At 32.5% G+C, this 14,174-nt stretch overlaps 1 protein-coding gene across 3 annotated transcripts; it reads right to left on the reverse strand.

The window, feature by feature from the left end:
* Positions 1 to 11,061: 11,061 nt before the first annotated feature.
* LOC114401352 (O-fucosyltransferase 23-like) lies at positions 11,062 to 13,432 on the reverse strand. 3 transcript variants are annotated; one of them, XM_028363862.1, is made up of 3 exons: positions 12,939 to 13,432; positions 12,737 to 12,835; positions 11,062 to 12,637 (listed from the first exon to the last, which is right to left on the reverse strand). In XM_028363862.1, exon 3 carries the CDS (start codon positions 12,623 to 12,625, stop codon positions 11,315 to 11,317), a length of 1,311 nt encoding a protein of 436 aa, XP_028219663.1. In that variant the 5' UTR covers positions 12,626 to 12,637; positions 12,737 to 12,835; positions 12,939 to 13,432; the 3' UTR covers positions 11,062 to 11,314. The 3 variants fall into 3 exon arrangements, with proteins under 3 accessions (XP_028219663.1, XP_028219664.1, XP_028219662.1); XM_028363863.1 differs by having other exon boundaries at positions 12,733 to 12,835; XM_028363861.1 differs by having other exon boundaries at positions 11,062 to 12,835.
* Positions 13,433 to 14,174: the final 742 nt, after the last annotated feature.

Genomic DNA, 14,174 nt, shown 5'->3' on the forward strand with positions numbered 1-14,174 from the left:
AATCCGAAATTAAAGATAAAATAGGGAACCAATTTTACAATTTTGCCAAAAAATTAATAAAACTTAAAAACATTTTTTTAGAAGACTCTGTCCACAAAGAAGTAAACAAAATCAGGAATAAAAGAAGAAGCCATTAGTCAAATAGTAATCATAAAATTATACCTTTCATTAAGTGTAAGTTTTAATTTGAATTTCTCAATATTATCCAATACATTGTGGTTATATAATGAAAAGTTGATTATTTTCAATGCATATAAAATATAAAAAATCATTAGAAGTAATAAAGTTGACAGTCTTACTATGTTGATGTGCACTGAAAATAAATGAGAAACGTGAATTACTACACAATACATGTTAGTAGTTATCATACAGTTATGAGTAACGTAAATTACCATTTCTAGCATTTTATGTTAAACAACAACTTGCATTATAAGAAAACAGTCTGTGACTGAACTTATACATGACAAATGAAAATTTAAGAAAAAATAGAATAGTTGTTATCAATAATGAAAAAGGAAAAGATATTGTTATCTTCTCCTTGATGTAACTTATTAGTTATTTCTCACTAAACATCTCATTTTAAGATGTAAGAATAAAGGTAATGAAAATTAGTTCACATTCAAAATTACCTTACTCTCAAACTTTTTCTTAATCATGAAAAACTCATTATTTTTTATATTGCAAAGAAAGAAAGCTACACACAAGAAAACTATAACGTTTTTTAGAAACATAACACATAGCAAATTGAATTTTAGACAAAAATAATCATATTACATTAATTTCAAACCTGTGAATCATGCTCCAAGACATCTTTATTGACGTATTTGTCATTATCAAATTTAAGAAAATGGTTTCATTTCATATGTTGTTTGCCTCATACCTTGTTGCCTGCCATGTTAGTGGTGCCTACATAACATTGGAAAAATTTATGTAATTAATAAATAAATAAAAAGTAACAAAGGAACGCACAGAACTTGCAACCGCCACAGACCAACTATTTCCTACATGTCCATAAAGAAAAACCACAAACGAATTACTCTAGCTTGCAACATTTAATCAATATTTCCAGGAACAATTTTTGAAATCTGTCACCCTTTTCGACATTTGAGAGAAAGAAATACTTACAGAAATTAGATGCTGAGTTGGACAAAAAATGAACAGATGATGGGTATATATGATAATGGATGCTATGAAATGCTTTGCATTTTTTTCTGTTAAAAATAATGTAATTCAAATGTAATTGTCTAATTTTGTTAGTATGTGAAATGCATTAGAGGTTAAGCCTTAGTGTATAAATATTATGTAAACCTTTGTCATAAGGGTGAGTGATTGTTGTTTTCTGATGCTCAATTCCTATTCAAGTTGTTATTTTTATGTTAGTCACTCTCTTTCTCTCTTGTTCAATCCTTTCCAAATACCACCAAGAAACGTTGATCAATTCTAACAATTGGCACCAGAGCTACATGATCCACGACGACATACGACAGTGAACAATGGCAATGTTGAAGAACAACGACCAAATCCCAGCGAAGCTACCAATTTTCGATGGAACCAACTATGAGAGGTGGACGGCGCAAATGAAGGTGGTATTCAGATATCAAGGCGTGCTTGATATCATAAGCACCGACGTCACACCATTAGAGATAAACCCCACGAAGGCACACAGGGCAACCCACAGTGAACAAATGAAGAAAGATGATAAAGCAATCTTCCTAATTCATCAATGTGTGGATTCAAATGTCCTAGAGAAAATCATTGACTATGAGATGACCAAAGAAGCATGGGATGTGTTGGCTACAACTTACGCCAATGACAAGCAAACCAAGAAGGTGAGATTGATGGCACTCCAACGTCAATTGGGTTTGCTTCAGATGGAATCAAACGAAATGGTGGCACAATTCGTAAACAGGTTGATGATTCTTGCAAACCAAATGAAGAGTTGTGGTGAGGTGGTGACTGATTCGATGAAGGTGGAAAAGGTACTCACCAATTTAACACCAAGCTTTGATCATATTGTCTTTGTAATTGAACAATCAAAGGACCTAGAAACGTTGAAATTGGAGCAATTACTGGGTTCTTTGGAAGCACACGAGTTAAAGATGAAGAACAGAGAAGGTATCAAGAAAAAAGAGAAGGATTCCGAGAAAGTCCTATTTGCTAAAAATCAAAAGAAAGGTGGTGGTGATTCTTGGAAGAATAAGAAAGGGAAAGACAAGTGGAGGTATAACAAATAAGAAAGCAGTGGTTCTAAAAGTGAGAATCAAAAGAAAGAAGGAGAAAACAATGGAAATGGAAAGAAGAAATCAAAGGAGCACATTCAGTGCTATAACTGTCAAAAGTATGGTCATTATGCATATGAGTGTAGTAATCCTAAAGTGCCTAGGAAGAGAAGTGAAGAAGCACAATTTGCGCGTGACTCTGATGATGAAGAAGCAGTGATGTTAATGGCCACTGTTAATAGTGAAATAGGCGTTAAGGAATGGTGGTATTTGGACACTGGTTGTTCAAACCATATGACAGGACATAAAGATTGGTTTTGTGAAATTGATGAAACAATGAAAAGAAGCATCAAATTTGGTGATGATAGGTCAATAATGGCTAAAGGAATTGGCAAGGTGGCCATAAGAAGAGTAGATGGGAGCAAGGTGACCATCAGTGATGTCCTATATGTTCCTAACATGGAAAGCAATCTGCTAAGCTTGGGACAATGGCTAGAGAAAGGATTCTCAATGCATATGGAAGGTGAACACATGGAAGTAGCTGATTCTAATTGGAAATGTGTCTTGAAAATTGATGTGTCTAAGAACAGAACATTCAAGGTGGGTGTAAGCACCATTAAGCATAAGTTCTTGACTGCTCAAAGCAATGACAGTGTGTGGAAGTGGCATAAAAGACTTGGACATTTGAACTTCAACAACCTAAACAAGCTGCAGAAGAAGAACATGGTTGTGGGACTATCTTCAATTGAAGTACCGAGGCAAGTGTGTGGTAGATGCTGTGAAGGAAAACAACCAAGGAAGGTTTACAATGCAGTAGTTCCAACTAGGGCCAAAGAAAAGCTTGCAGTGATTCACTCTGATGTGTGTGGCCCATTTGAAATCAAATCTCATGGAGGTAACTTGTATTTTGTCTCTTTTATAGATTACTTTACAAAGAAACTGTAGGTTTATCTGTTACAAAGAAAGAGTGAAGTATTTGTAACATTTAAATCATTCAAGTTACTAGTTGAAAAGCAATCTGGTTGTTCAATTAAGATGCTTAGAACTGATGGTGGAGGAGAGTACACTTCACTTGAATTTGAAAATTTCTGCAAGGAAGAAGGAATAATTCATGAGGTAATGGTTCCATACACTCCTCAACACAATGGAACTGCTGAGAGAAGGAATAGAACATTGTTAAATATGGTTAGATGCATGCTGAGAGAGAAGCATCTTCTACATGATTTCTGGGCAGAGACAGTATCCATAGTTGCTCACATCTTGAATAGATGTCCTACAAAGAGGCTTGACAGTTTGACACCAGAAGAAGCTTGGAGTGGACTCAAGCCTAGTGTGAAACACTTCAAGGTATTTGGCTCACTTTGTTACAGGCATGTGCCTGAACAGAATAGAAGAAAACTGGACTTAAGGGCTCAAACCATGATCTTGGTAGGTTATCACAGTATTGGGGCCTATAAACTTTTTGATCCCTTGAGCAAGAAAATTATGATAAGTAATGATGTGATTATGGATAAGACAAAGGAATTGGACTGGAACATTGGTATGGAAAGACAAACCAATAAAACAGTAGAAGTTGAACTAGGAGAAGAAATACAGGATGAAGTTCAGATTGACAGTGAACAATATGTGAATGATGAGCAAAATGTGAATGATGGGCCAGATGTGATTGGGGCTGTATCTTTGAGAAGGTCACTAAGACAGATATCTCCACCAATGAAGTTTCAAGACTATGATGTCTTCCCTGATGCTACTATCAATGTTAATGGTGAGCTGATGAACTTAGTGCTGTTAGTAGAAGCAGAACCAATTTCACTTGAAGAGGCACTAGCTAGTCCACATTGGAGAAAGGCCATGGAAGAAGAATTGAGATCAATTTAGAAAAACAACACTTGGGAAATGGTGAATTTACCAAGTAATAAGAAAGCCATAGAAGTGAAGTGGGTTTTCAAAACCAAAGTCAAGCCATCTGGTGAAATTGCGAAGTATAAGGCAAGGCTAGTTGCAAAAGGTTTCTTGCAAAAGCCTGGTCTTGATTTCAATGAAGTATATGCCCTTGTAGCTAGAATTGAAACAGTGAGACTCATAGTTGCAATTGCTAGCATGAGGAAATGGACAGTGAGTCAGCTAGATGTGAAGTCTGCTTTTCTCAATGATCCATTAGAAGAAGAAGTATACACAAGGCAACCACCTGGCTATGAGAAGATAAGCATGGAAGATAGGGTAATGAAGCTGAACAAAACCCTATATGGCTTAAAGCAAGCTCCATGAGCTTGGAATAAGAGGATTGATGGATTTCTACAAAAGCAAAAGTTTCTGAAATGCACCACTGAACATGAAGTGTACTTGAAGGACTATGGAGTAATTGGTGTAGTGATGCTATGCTTGTATGTGGATGATCTTCTTGTCACTGGTGATAGCAAACAGGAGATTGACAGGTTTAAGAAGGAAATGATGGATGAATTTGAAATGTCTGATATAGGCAGAATAGCTTATTTCCTAGGTATGGAATTTGTGACAACTAAGAGTGGCATATTCCTTCACCAAAAGAAATATGCAACTGATATATTGAAAAGGTTCAATATGCTTGATTGCAATTCTGCTACTACTCCTTGTGAACCAGGAATAAAACTGTCTATTGGTGAAGACACAAACTTGGTTGATTCAACACTATATAGGCAACTCATTGGCTCATTTGATATATTTGTGTAATTCTAGGCCAGATATCACCTATGGAGTTGGCTTGGTTAGTATATTCATGAAGAAACCTTGCAAGGATCATCTACTTGCAGCTAAGAGAATTCTTTGATATGTGAAGGGCACACTAGAATGTGGGATTCTGTTTCTTGCAGCAAAAGAAAATTCTGAGATAAAAATTGTTGGCTACACAGATGCAGATTGGAGTTAAGATGTTGGTGATAGAAAGAGCACATTCGGGTACATGTTCATGCTTGGAAATGCTCCTATATCATGGTGTTCAAAGAAACAAGAGGTGGTGGCATTATCTAGTTGTGAAGCTGAGTATATCTCAACTGCTTTTGGTGCAAGCCAAGTCCTCTGGCTAGGAATGTTACTAGAAGAGCTTAACATCAAATGTAGTAATGTAATGAAGCTTAGGATTGATAACAAATCAGCCATAGACCTTGCTAAGCATCCAATAGCTCATGGACGTAGTAAGCATATAAAGGTAAAATATCACTTTCTTCGTGACCAAGTTAACAAGAACAAACTAGCACTTGAGCATTGCAGAACTGAGGAGCAGTTTGCAAATATGCTAACCAAAGCTTTGAAGCCTAAGAGACTTGAAGAAATGAAGAACAAAATTGGGATGCACAAATTGATAGATTTGAATTAAGGTGGTGTGTTAAAAATAGTGTAATTCAAATGTAATTGTCCAATTTTGTTAGTCTGTGAAATGCATTAGAGGTTAAGCCTTACTTAGTGTATAAATAGCATGTAAACCTTTGTCATAAGGGTGAGTGATTGCTGTTTTCTGACGCTCAATTCCTATTCAAGAAGTTGTTATTTTTCTGTTACTCAGTGTCTTTCTCTCTTGTTCAATCCTTTCCAAATACCACCAAGAAACATTGATCAATTCTAACATTTTCAAGGCCTTATGCACTCTCAACATTGTATTTATTTGGTTTATTTTTATCAATAATAAACGTTGCAATGATCAATGCCATTCACTTATTCACTTGCTCATACAAAGAGACCGAGATAAAGTTTTTAAAGGTGCCCATTCAAAATGACGTCTCATAATAATTGTGTTAATATTTAATATGAATCCATTCCATGAAATTAATAAAAATAAAGAGAATATTTTTTAACACATAAAATCATGGAATTGTGTATTAAATAAAGGGAATTTCTAGATAGTAACGGTGCATTAAATTGGCGAGGTTGGTAGTGGAATTCAAAGAAATCATTACTAGAATCAAGCACCCTATCTGAAGAATTGTGTGCAGAGTAGAACCTAAACTTAAAAGAGGATGGATATATATAATCCCCCGTGCCATGAATGTATTTCCTAAAGTATTTAATTTTTTTTTTTTGTGGCCAAACATATTCTCGATGAACTTGGAGCGCCTCCTTAAATGGGTTGTCAATTTGAAGAGTTGGGAGATATTTGAAAGACTAAATCTTACTGTCAAGGTTATCACAATACCTCCAATTAGGTTTTTAAGTGAAAAAACTATTTCTTACATTTTCTTTTTTATTAGAATAAATTTATGTGACCAGGAGAATTTTTTTAAAATAAGATTTGTATTTTTTTAAAATAAGATTTATATTTTCTATTAGAAATTGTTTCTTAGTAATAACAAATATCTGATGCATAACAATGCTATCATTAAGTGAAAATAAAAAATATAAAAATGTGAATTTTTTAGAATTTTTTACCATTAAAATAAAATTATATGAGAACCAAAACAAAAAAGTCAAAAAACTTACTTAAATTTTTTTGAATGGAAATGCCTTTAATACATAACTCTTCGTATTTTAGATAAGTGAGTGGAGGAGGTTACACGCAGAGTTTTTTAACTGACATTAAAAATTGAGAACTATTAGGTGTTATTTAAAGCCCAAATTAAAGTAATTTGCATTGAACACCGCATATTGGTCGTTTGCATTCAACACCACCCAAATTAAGGTTCTATCATTGAAATAAATTAATTCTACAATCACGGCGCTATATATATTAAATATACTTAACTAACTTTCTTATTTACATATTTTTCTTTCTTATATTTAAGATCAAAGAAATACCTACCATCTAGATTCCGGAGAAAAAAAATTGTGTTCCCTCTGCCTGTGCTACTTTTTTTAAGATATTGTTTTAGAAATTCTTTTTTATTAAGACATTTTATGAATTAATTTTTTAATCAAAATATTAATAATTAATTTAGTTCATGAATTATTTTTTTTCCTTTATGATAATTGGAGAATGTAATAGTTTAGTTTTAAAAATTAAAATTCCAGTATTATTTTTTTTCTCCATGCATTAGTTACTTAAGGATAATTTTGAAAAATAATAAAATTACAAATAAATTTAATGCTAATAACTAAATTAATAAAAATTTTAAATAAATATAAATTAGTCAATAATGTCTTATAATTAGGAAATAAGTATTATTATTAATTTTTAATCTTGCTAACGAGTTCTAAGAATATTAATTTAAAAATTAAAAAGAGTAAAAAAAACATCAAAATTTTACATATTTTAATGGATATTTTTCCTTTTAATTTTTTAATCAATATTTTTTTTTTCATTCTATAAAAATGTCCCGAATTGTGGGTATGTTTACCTAAACCAATGGGTAGTCCTTTTGGCACAAACACAGATAACGTAGGACACAGTCAACATCTTGTGGCTCTACAAATCGTTGATTATTGGCCACGAGGAAAGTGAGTCCAATAGTTGTTACCTATTAGGTGCCAGCTACTACTCTCTAAGAATGTGGGTACGTTAGTGCCACTGTCACATACATTTTTTTATTACTTTTATTTTTCAACAATCTTAATTAAGATGGACTTTTGGTTTTCTAATGGAATCCGAAGCATCCCACATGTTTCAGTTTTAAAGATTAATTATGGGACTGATTTTTAATTTAAAGTTTAGTTTTGGTTCTCTAATAGAATCCTAAAGTATACCAAATGTTTCCATTCTTTAGATTAATTATGAGATTAATCTTCAATTTTAGAATTTAACTACACTTACAGTTGTTTGCCACTTCCCATCATTTTTTCTATTACTCTAATTCTCCACGTGGATTTTTCTACGGCTTGTTTTGAAGCTAATTATTATACGTTTAACTACATACTATAATTTATTAATGACTAATGAATGAATAATCAGTATTTTATAAGTTCAGTCATTGATCTAATAAATTTAAAATATATTACTGAACGAAGAAGTTTAAAATATATAAGGTTTACAAAATGTACATCGATATATTACTAATACAAATGAATTGATGTTTAATTATCATGTATTAATAGTGTAAAATTTTTATACTATTAACTAATAAAAAATTAATTTTAAAATTATTTTAAAGAAAATTATTATAAAAACAACAAACTTATTATACAGGAGATATATATTTAGATGACAATGTAAATAGGTTATCAGTAAATTTCAATTAAAAATTCAATATTTTTTCCATAACCGCTTGCAACATGATATTATAGAAATTATGAGTGAAGGATCCATGTTAAAAGCCTCGAACCTCAAAATATATATTTTGTATAAAAAAAAGTAAACCTCAGTATATTTGCACATAGTATACAGTTTTCATAAACCAAAGACTTTGTTTTGAACTCTATCTAAATAAATAAAAAAGAGTAATGTTATTTATAAAAAAACGATTCTTATAATCATTTATATACAAGAAAGAAGTATGAAATAAGATAACCAATATAATATAAATAAATATAGAGACAAGTAAATATATAAAAATATTGTAAAGATTAGTTATATAAATAAACATTACTCGGAAAAATAAAAATTTTCAACCTTTGATTCCAAATTCCCACACACATGTAAAAATATTGTAAAAATTAGTAGCATCCCTTTGAGTTGGATCTGATTTCTCTGCAGCAAGAAGCCAAGTTACTTTGAGTTACATATGTTCTTTCTGCACCCCATCTCAGACGAACAGTCACTCCTCTAACAATTGGAGAAATATTTTCAACCCCTTCTTTTATCCTTTTTTTGCCACTTAAATACCACCTTATCAGTCCCACTAAATTATGAAATAGGATTAATTAAATAAAGAGTAAAACATATCATTTTATAAAATTCACATAAATATTACCAATAACAATAATAAAAAGTATGTTAAAGAAATATATAAGTATGCTATTAGTATTCTTCCTCAAATTGCTCTCACTTCCATTTTTTTAATAAATGGTCAATTTAATAATGTCTGAAATTGTGATTTGTTGTCACTTTTGTCTTCAATTTTTTTTTTTTTAGAAAAAGCATCTACAACCGTAATCTGTTTAATTAGTCATCTCAAATTAACTATTTACTCTGTAATTTTTTTTTAACTATTTAATATTATTTTGGTCCTTAACTTAACTGTGTATTAATATTACACTTAAGTTCTAAGTTGCATGGCTGCAATGAGTGACAGATTACAGTATCAAGAACTTTTTAAATTTCACTAATTCTAAAAACTAAATAACAATGAATTTGGGGTGGTCTAACGATGAGATAAGCCTAAGATAAATTTAAAGTTTTTTTTACTTAAAAAAAGAAGAAGTATACGTTGAACTTTTTTAATTACTAATATATGTGATATTTTTATTGACATATGTGATTTTTTTTAAGTAAATATTTTTTATTGATAAGTTTAAAACATAAGCTTTAGTATCATTGAGCCCACCATGAATGAATTACAATTTTAAAGACTAAATTAATATTTTTTTTTCAACCTTTCAACATTGATTAACCCATGTGGCTCCAATAATTCATTCCCATAACCACCCCGACTATATTTTTAATTGATAAGCAACATTTCCAGAGACACAAATCCCATCCTCTATCACTTCCTCATCAAGAAAAATAGCAAGACAACTGAAAACTAACACCACTGAATAAGAAAAGGACAAGTATCCTTATCCGTTAAATGCTCTCAAAATTGGATTTGCATTTACTCTTCCCAAGCAGTGGCATGTGATACTTGGAGGGGTCATGGGGCAAATCATTGTACACCAAGGTGAACCCACACATTAAAGGCAAGTGTTCTTTTGTGTTGTGACTCTACTTGGACACCAAATTCCATCGACCAAAAAAGTAAGGATCAAAGAGAAGGACCCAACAAATAAAGGAAAGCAAACACACTGAACAAGAAATGCTTTTCGTTTTCTCTAGCCAAAGTAAAACAACTTTAACCAAATCAGTTCATCATTCTTTACAACCGTATTATTTAAAGGGGCAAATCATCATATCAAAACGTGAAAAGTAATTATATATCTACTGACCATGTAAGTGTTTGTTTGGGATAGCAACCAGAATTGATTCTGGGACTCAAAATTATGGGGAAAAATTGAAAAAAAACATAAGCATCTATTTATTGTTTTGGCTTTCAAAGTAATTTGCTATTAATTATGGGAAAATTAAATCTAATCCAAACATACTATAAATTAATTTTACACTATCATATAATTATAAAATATTATATATATATATAATAAATTTATCAATTTTATAATAATCATCTTAAAAAACAAATCTAGTGTGATTTCTGATTGAGTTATTGAGTTATAGTATGACCAATAAACTCTATCAAAAGTCACATGAAGCCCAAGAAAGAAACAACAACAAAATGTTATCTTAGCAAAAAGCAGTAGTATTTATTTAGAAAATAATGTGACTAACTTAAATAGTTAGGACTCAAGGAAAGTGAGACAGTTCATAAATATTTCTGCGGTGACTCCTTGCACCAGAAATAAAAAATAAAATAAAATTGGACATCACTATGGACAAGGCATAATAATATTTACTTAAACGTTATTCACGAGATACACGATTGTATTTGCTTGAAAGTGAAACATGAGTGTGTACAAATTGTAGGGAAATCCAGAAGACCCAACTTTCCCCAAGAAAACAATTTCTGAAAATGGAACACTTTTTATCATGTATGGTAATAAAACTACAAAAGAATGTCCATTTTGTGTTTTCTACAATGTACGACAAATAGACACAAACCGCAGATTATTGCAGACTTGTCTACATCTCTTTTCCTATTATCACATGTGAACTACCGCACCTTCCTCACATTACCAAAATCAACAAATAAAAAAAAAGAAAAAAACCCTCAAAATTATAACAAAAATAGAGTAACAAGGAAACCAAAAAATCCTTTTTACGCAATATTAACATAGTCCATCCATAGAATGTTTCACAATAATACATTATATTAACTATCAAGAGTTAAAATGATGAGAATAATGAGAAACTGTTCCTCACTGTACTGTGAACAGCTATGTACCATTGTTGAATTCTCTACATAAAAAAATTGTGAAAAGAATTAAGTGTGCTAACGAAAATCCAAAAGAGAGAAAATTGAGACAAGAGAAAAGACATTGCATAGTCAACAAGAGATTATGTGGTTGGTGCCATAGCTGATTTCTTGAAGGGTTGAATGAGACATATTTGTGACCCATCTCATAGGGCCATTTGATTCTCCTTGTTGTATATTGTAAGCATAAGAGGGCCATCTTACATCTTTTCCACACATGTTGATACCCATTGTGATCATTTTTTGTGTTCTTTCAAGAACTATAAGTGTTGAAAATGTGGAGAAACTGTTCCCTACAAAGATATCAGCCCTCAAGCACACTTCATAGTCAATTGCTGATTGAATCAGATATGGATACTTCTTGTAAATTCCATCAACACCAAGTTTATTCTTCTCGTAAGGTAGAAAGCCTTCTTCCCAACCTTCAAGTACTGAAGAATTTTGAAGGAGTTTATCAGCCACTGCAAGATAAACAACAGATGGAGTCTTCAACCCTTTGATGTTGCTTACTCTTTCCATTATCTCTTTCTTGCTACTACAAATTTGGTTTGTGTTCAATCTCTGCTCCAATTTTTTGCAATGAATCATCCAATCAATTTCCACCCTCATGTGGACAGCAACATAAGGAAGAGGCTGAAAAGAAGAACTATCATTATTATCCAATTCCATTGATTCATTATTGCTTTGTGTTTCTCTTCCAACTGCTCTAATCCTTGACACAACTCTATCTGCTTCTTGACCAATCTCATCTATCAAAACTAAGCACTCAAAAACCTTTGCATAGTCCTTCACAGGCCAATGATCATGCCACAAGAAAGGGTTTTTCCCCACTATCCTAATCACCTCATGCTCATCAAATTCCCCTTTGCTATGCTCTCTCAATTGATCCAAATCCCTCTCCAATGTCCACTTCCTACCACTCCCTTTCTGCATCTCAAGCACTCGAGTTTGGTTCGAGAGATCCGAATACTGACCTAGCTGCACAAATCCACTGCAAAGTTGATTAAACTTGTCAAATTGGAACACCTTGTCAAAGGAAATTGGTTGCAAGAGGTTAATTTCTTTGTAAAACAAGGAGGCACTAAGACTAGGCATCAATAGAATTCGATTCATCCTTCTAGCAGTGAGGCAAGCCCTTGCAAATGCAATCTTCTGGTTGTTCAATCCCCACACAATCTGAGGAACCTCCAAAAACTTGTCTTGTCTAACCCCAATACCAAATGATGGAGAATGGTTCCTAATATACACAAAATTGCTCCATTCAACAACCCCACCAAAGCCAGGGGAAGGAGGAACCAACAGAGCTCTAAGAATCAAAAGAGTAACAAGAAGAAACACAAATTTGCAAGTCAATGATTTCACAGTGCCACCACCACCACCCATTAATTGAGACAACTTGCAATTAAACAACAGTTCCATGTCAGAATCACTCTCTCACCATTTCAAACCCTCAATTCAATTTTTATATTTAGATTGGATCATTCAGTTACTCACATGTGTTGCAATTCCAAGTCAAGATCAAGATCCAACTTTGAAGGGCCGCACAATCTGACCAATTTTCAATAGTGCTCCCCAACTAAAATGAACATACATCTACAAGGAGAAAAAAAAGTCAAAATCAGCTTATGGATTTGCAAAGTGAAAAAAAAAACATTTTTATTCAAATTCATTTAGTATTATAATAACGAAATAAGACCTATCCAAGCCGTGTCAATCTCGGTAGTAACAAACACCATCATCATTTATAATTACCATAGCTGATCTCTTTTATAGAAGAGGAAGAACAGAATGATCAAAACAAAGAGCAATGAATGAATTTTGAATAATTGACGTGGCTCTCAAAAATACAAAGTAAGAAAAAAAAAAAGATGAATTGAAGGGAGAATTGGGATGGTGAAAGAAAGAAATAATGAGAGAATCTTGGGAGAAAAACCCGGAAGAGAAGATTGAATGAATCCCTATTAAAGGGAAAAAAAAGAAAAGAAAAGAAAAGAAGGTAGGTAGCACCCTGAACCTGAAGCAAAAGGATGTACCCGAAAGAGAATATTTGAGAAAGAAAGAAGAGAGATAAATGGTGTGAGAGGAAGAAAACAAAAGGGAAGTGAAACAGAGGGACCAAAAGGCTAATCAGTCAGAAGAAGTGAGAGAGAAGAGAGATGTTATGTAGAGGGATTGTATTGTACTATTGTACAGATCAGACGACAGGTTAGTTTTGCTATATATATATATATATATATATATATATATATATATATAAAAACTGGCTAGCCTCCACACATTCTAAGTACGATGTAGCAAAACAAACCCTGTTGGCTGCTGCCTCACATAAATAAATAATCAGAAATATTGAACGATAATGTTGGAGTTTTTTTTTTTTTAGTTTTAATTAAGTTTTTTATATATGAAATACAGGCCGTTTTTAGATACTATCATACATTTTTTTTAACCAAGTACTTGAAAAAAATGTACGTTTCATTTTACTATGCGTCGTTAGTCTACATCCGTTAAGTGATAATGTGACAGACGGGGTATCACGTTATCATGTGTTGTCACTAAACATGTAGGCATCGACGTCCATGTCATTATTTTTTGTCTTTTTTAATTTAAAAAATGAAATTAAAAGAAGGTTGACTTTCATTTTCGTGTCTTTGGTTGTTGTTGCAGATTTGGAACCCTAAGGGAAGCATTTAGGATTTTTGAACCCTAAGGCTCTTTGGAGGCATTTGGGAATTTCGAACCCTAAGTGAGGCTCTTAGGATGATGGGTGAAAGGATGAATGGAAAGGGTGGGTCATCATAGTTGTCCTCATCTCCTGTGATGGTAAAGTGCAAATGTGAGGTACCCGCTATTATGTTCACGTCATGCAGTGTGAACCATCCGGGGAGAAGGTTTTAGAGATGCCCACACTGAAATGTAAGCAAATGTTGATTTT

The sequence above is a fragment of the Glycine soja genome, chromosome 20 (assembly GCF_004193775.1).
Source record: "Glycine soja cultivar W05 chromosome 20, ASM419377v2, whole genome shotgun sequence".
NCBI classification, from domain to species: domain Eukaryota; kingdom Viridiplantae; phylum Streptophyta; class Magnoliopsida; order Fabales; family Fabaceae; genus Glycine; species Glycine soja.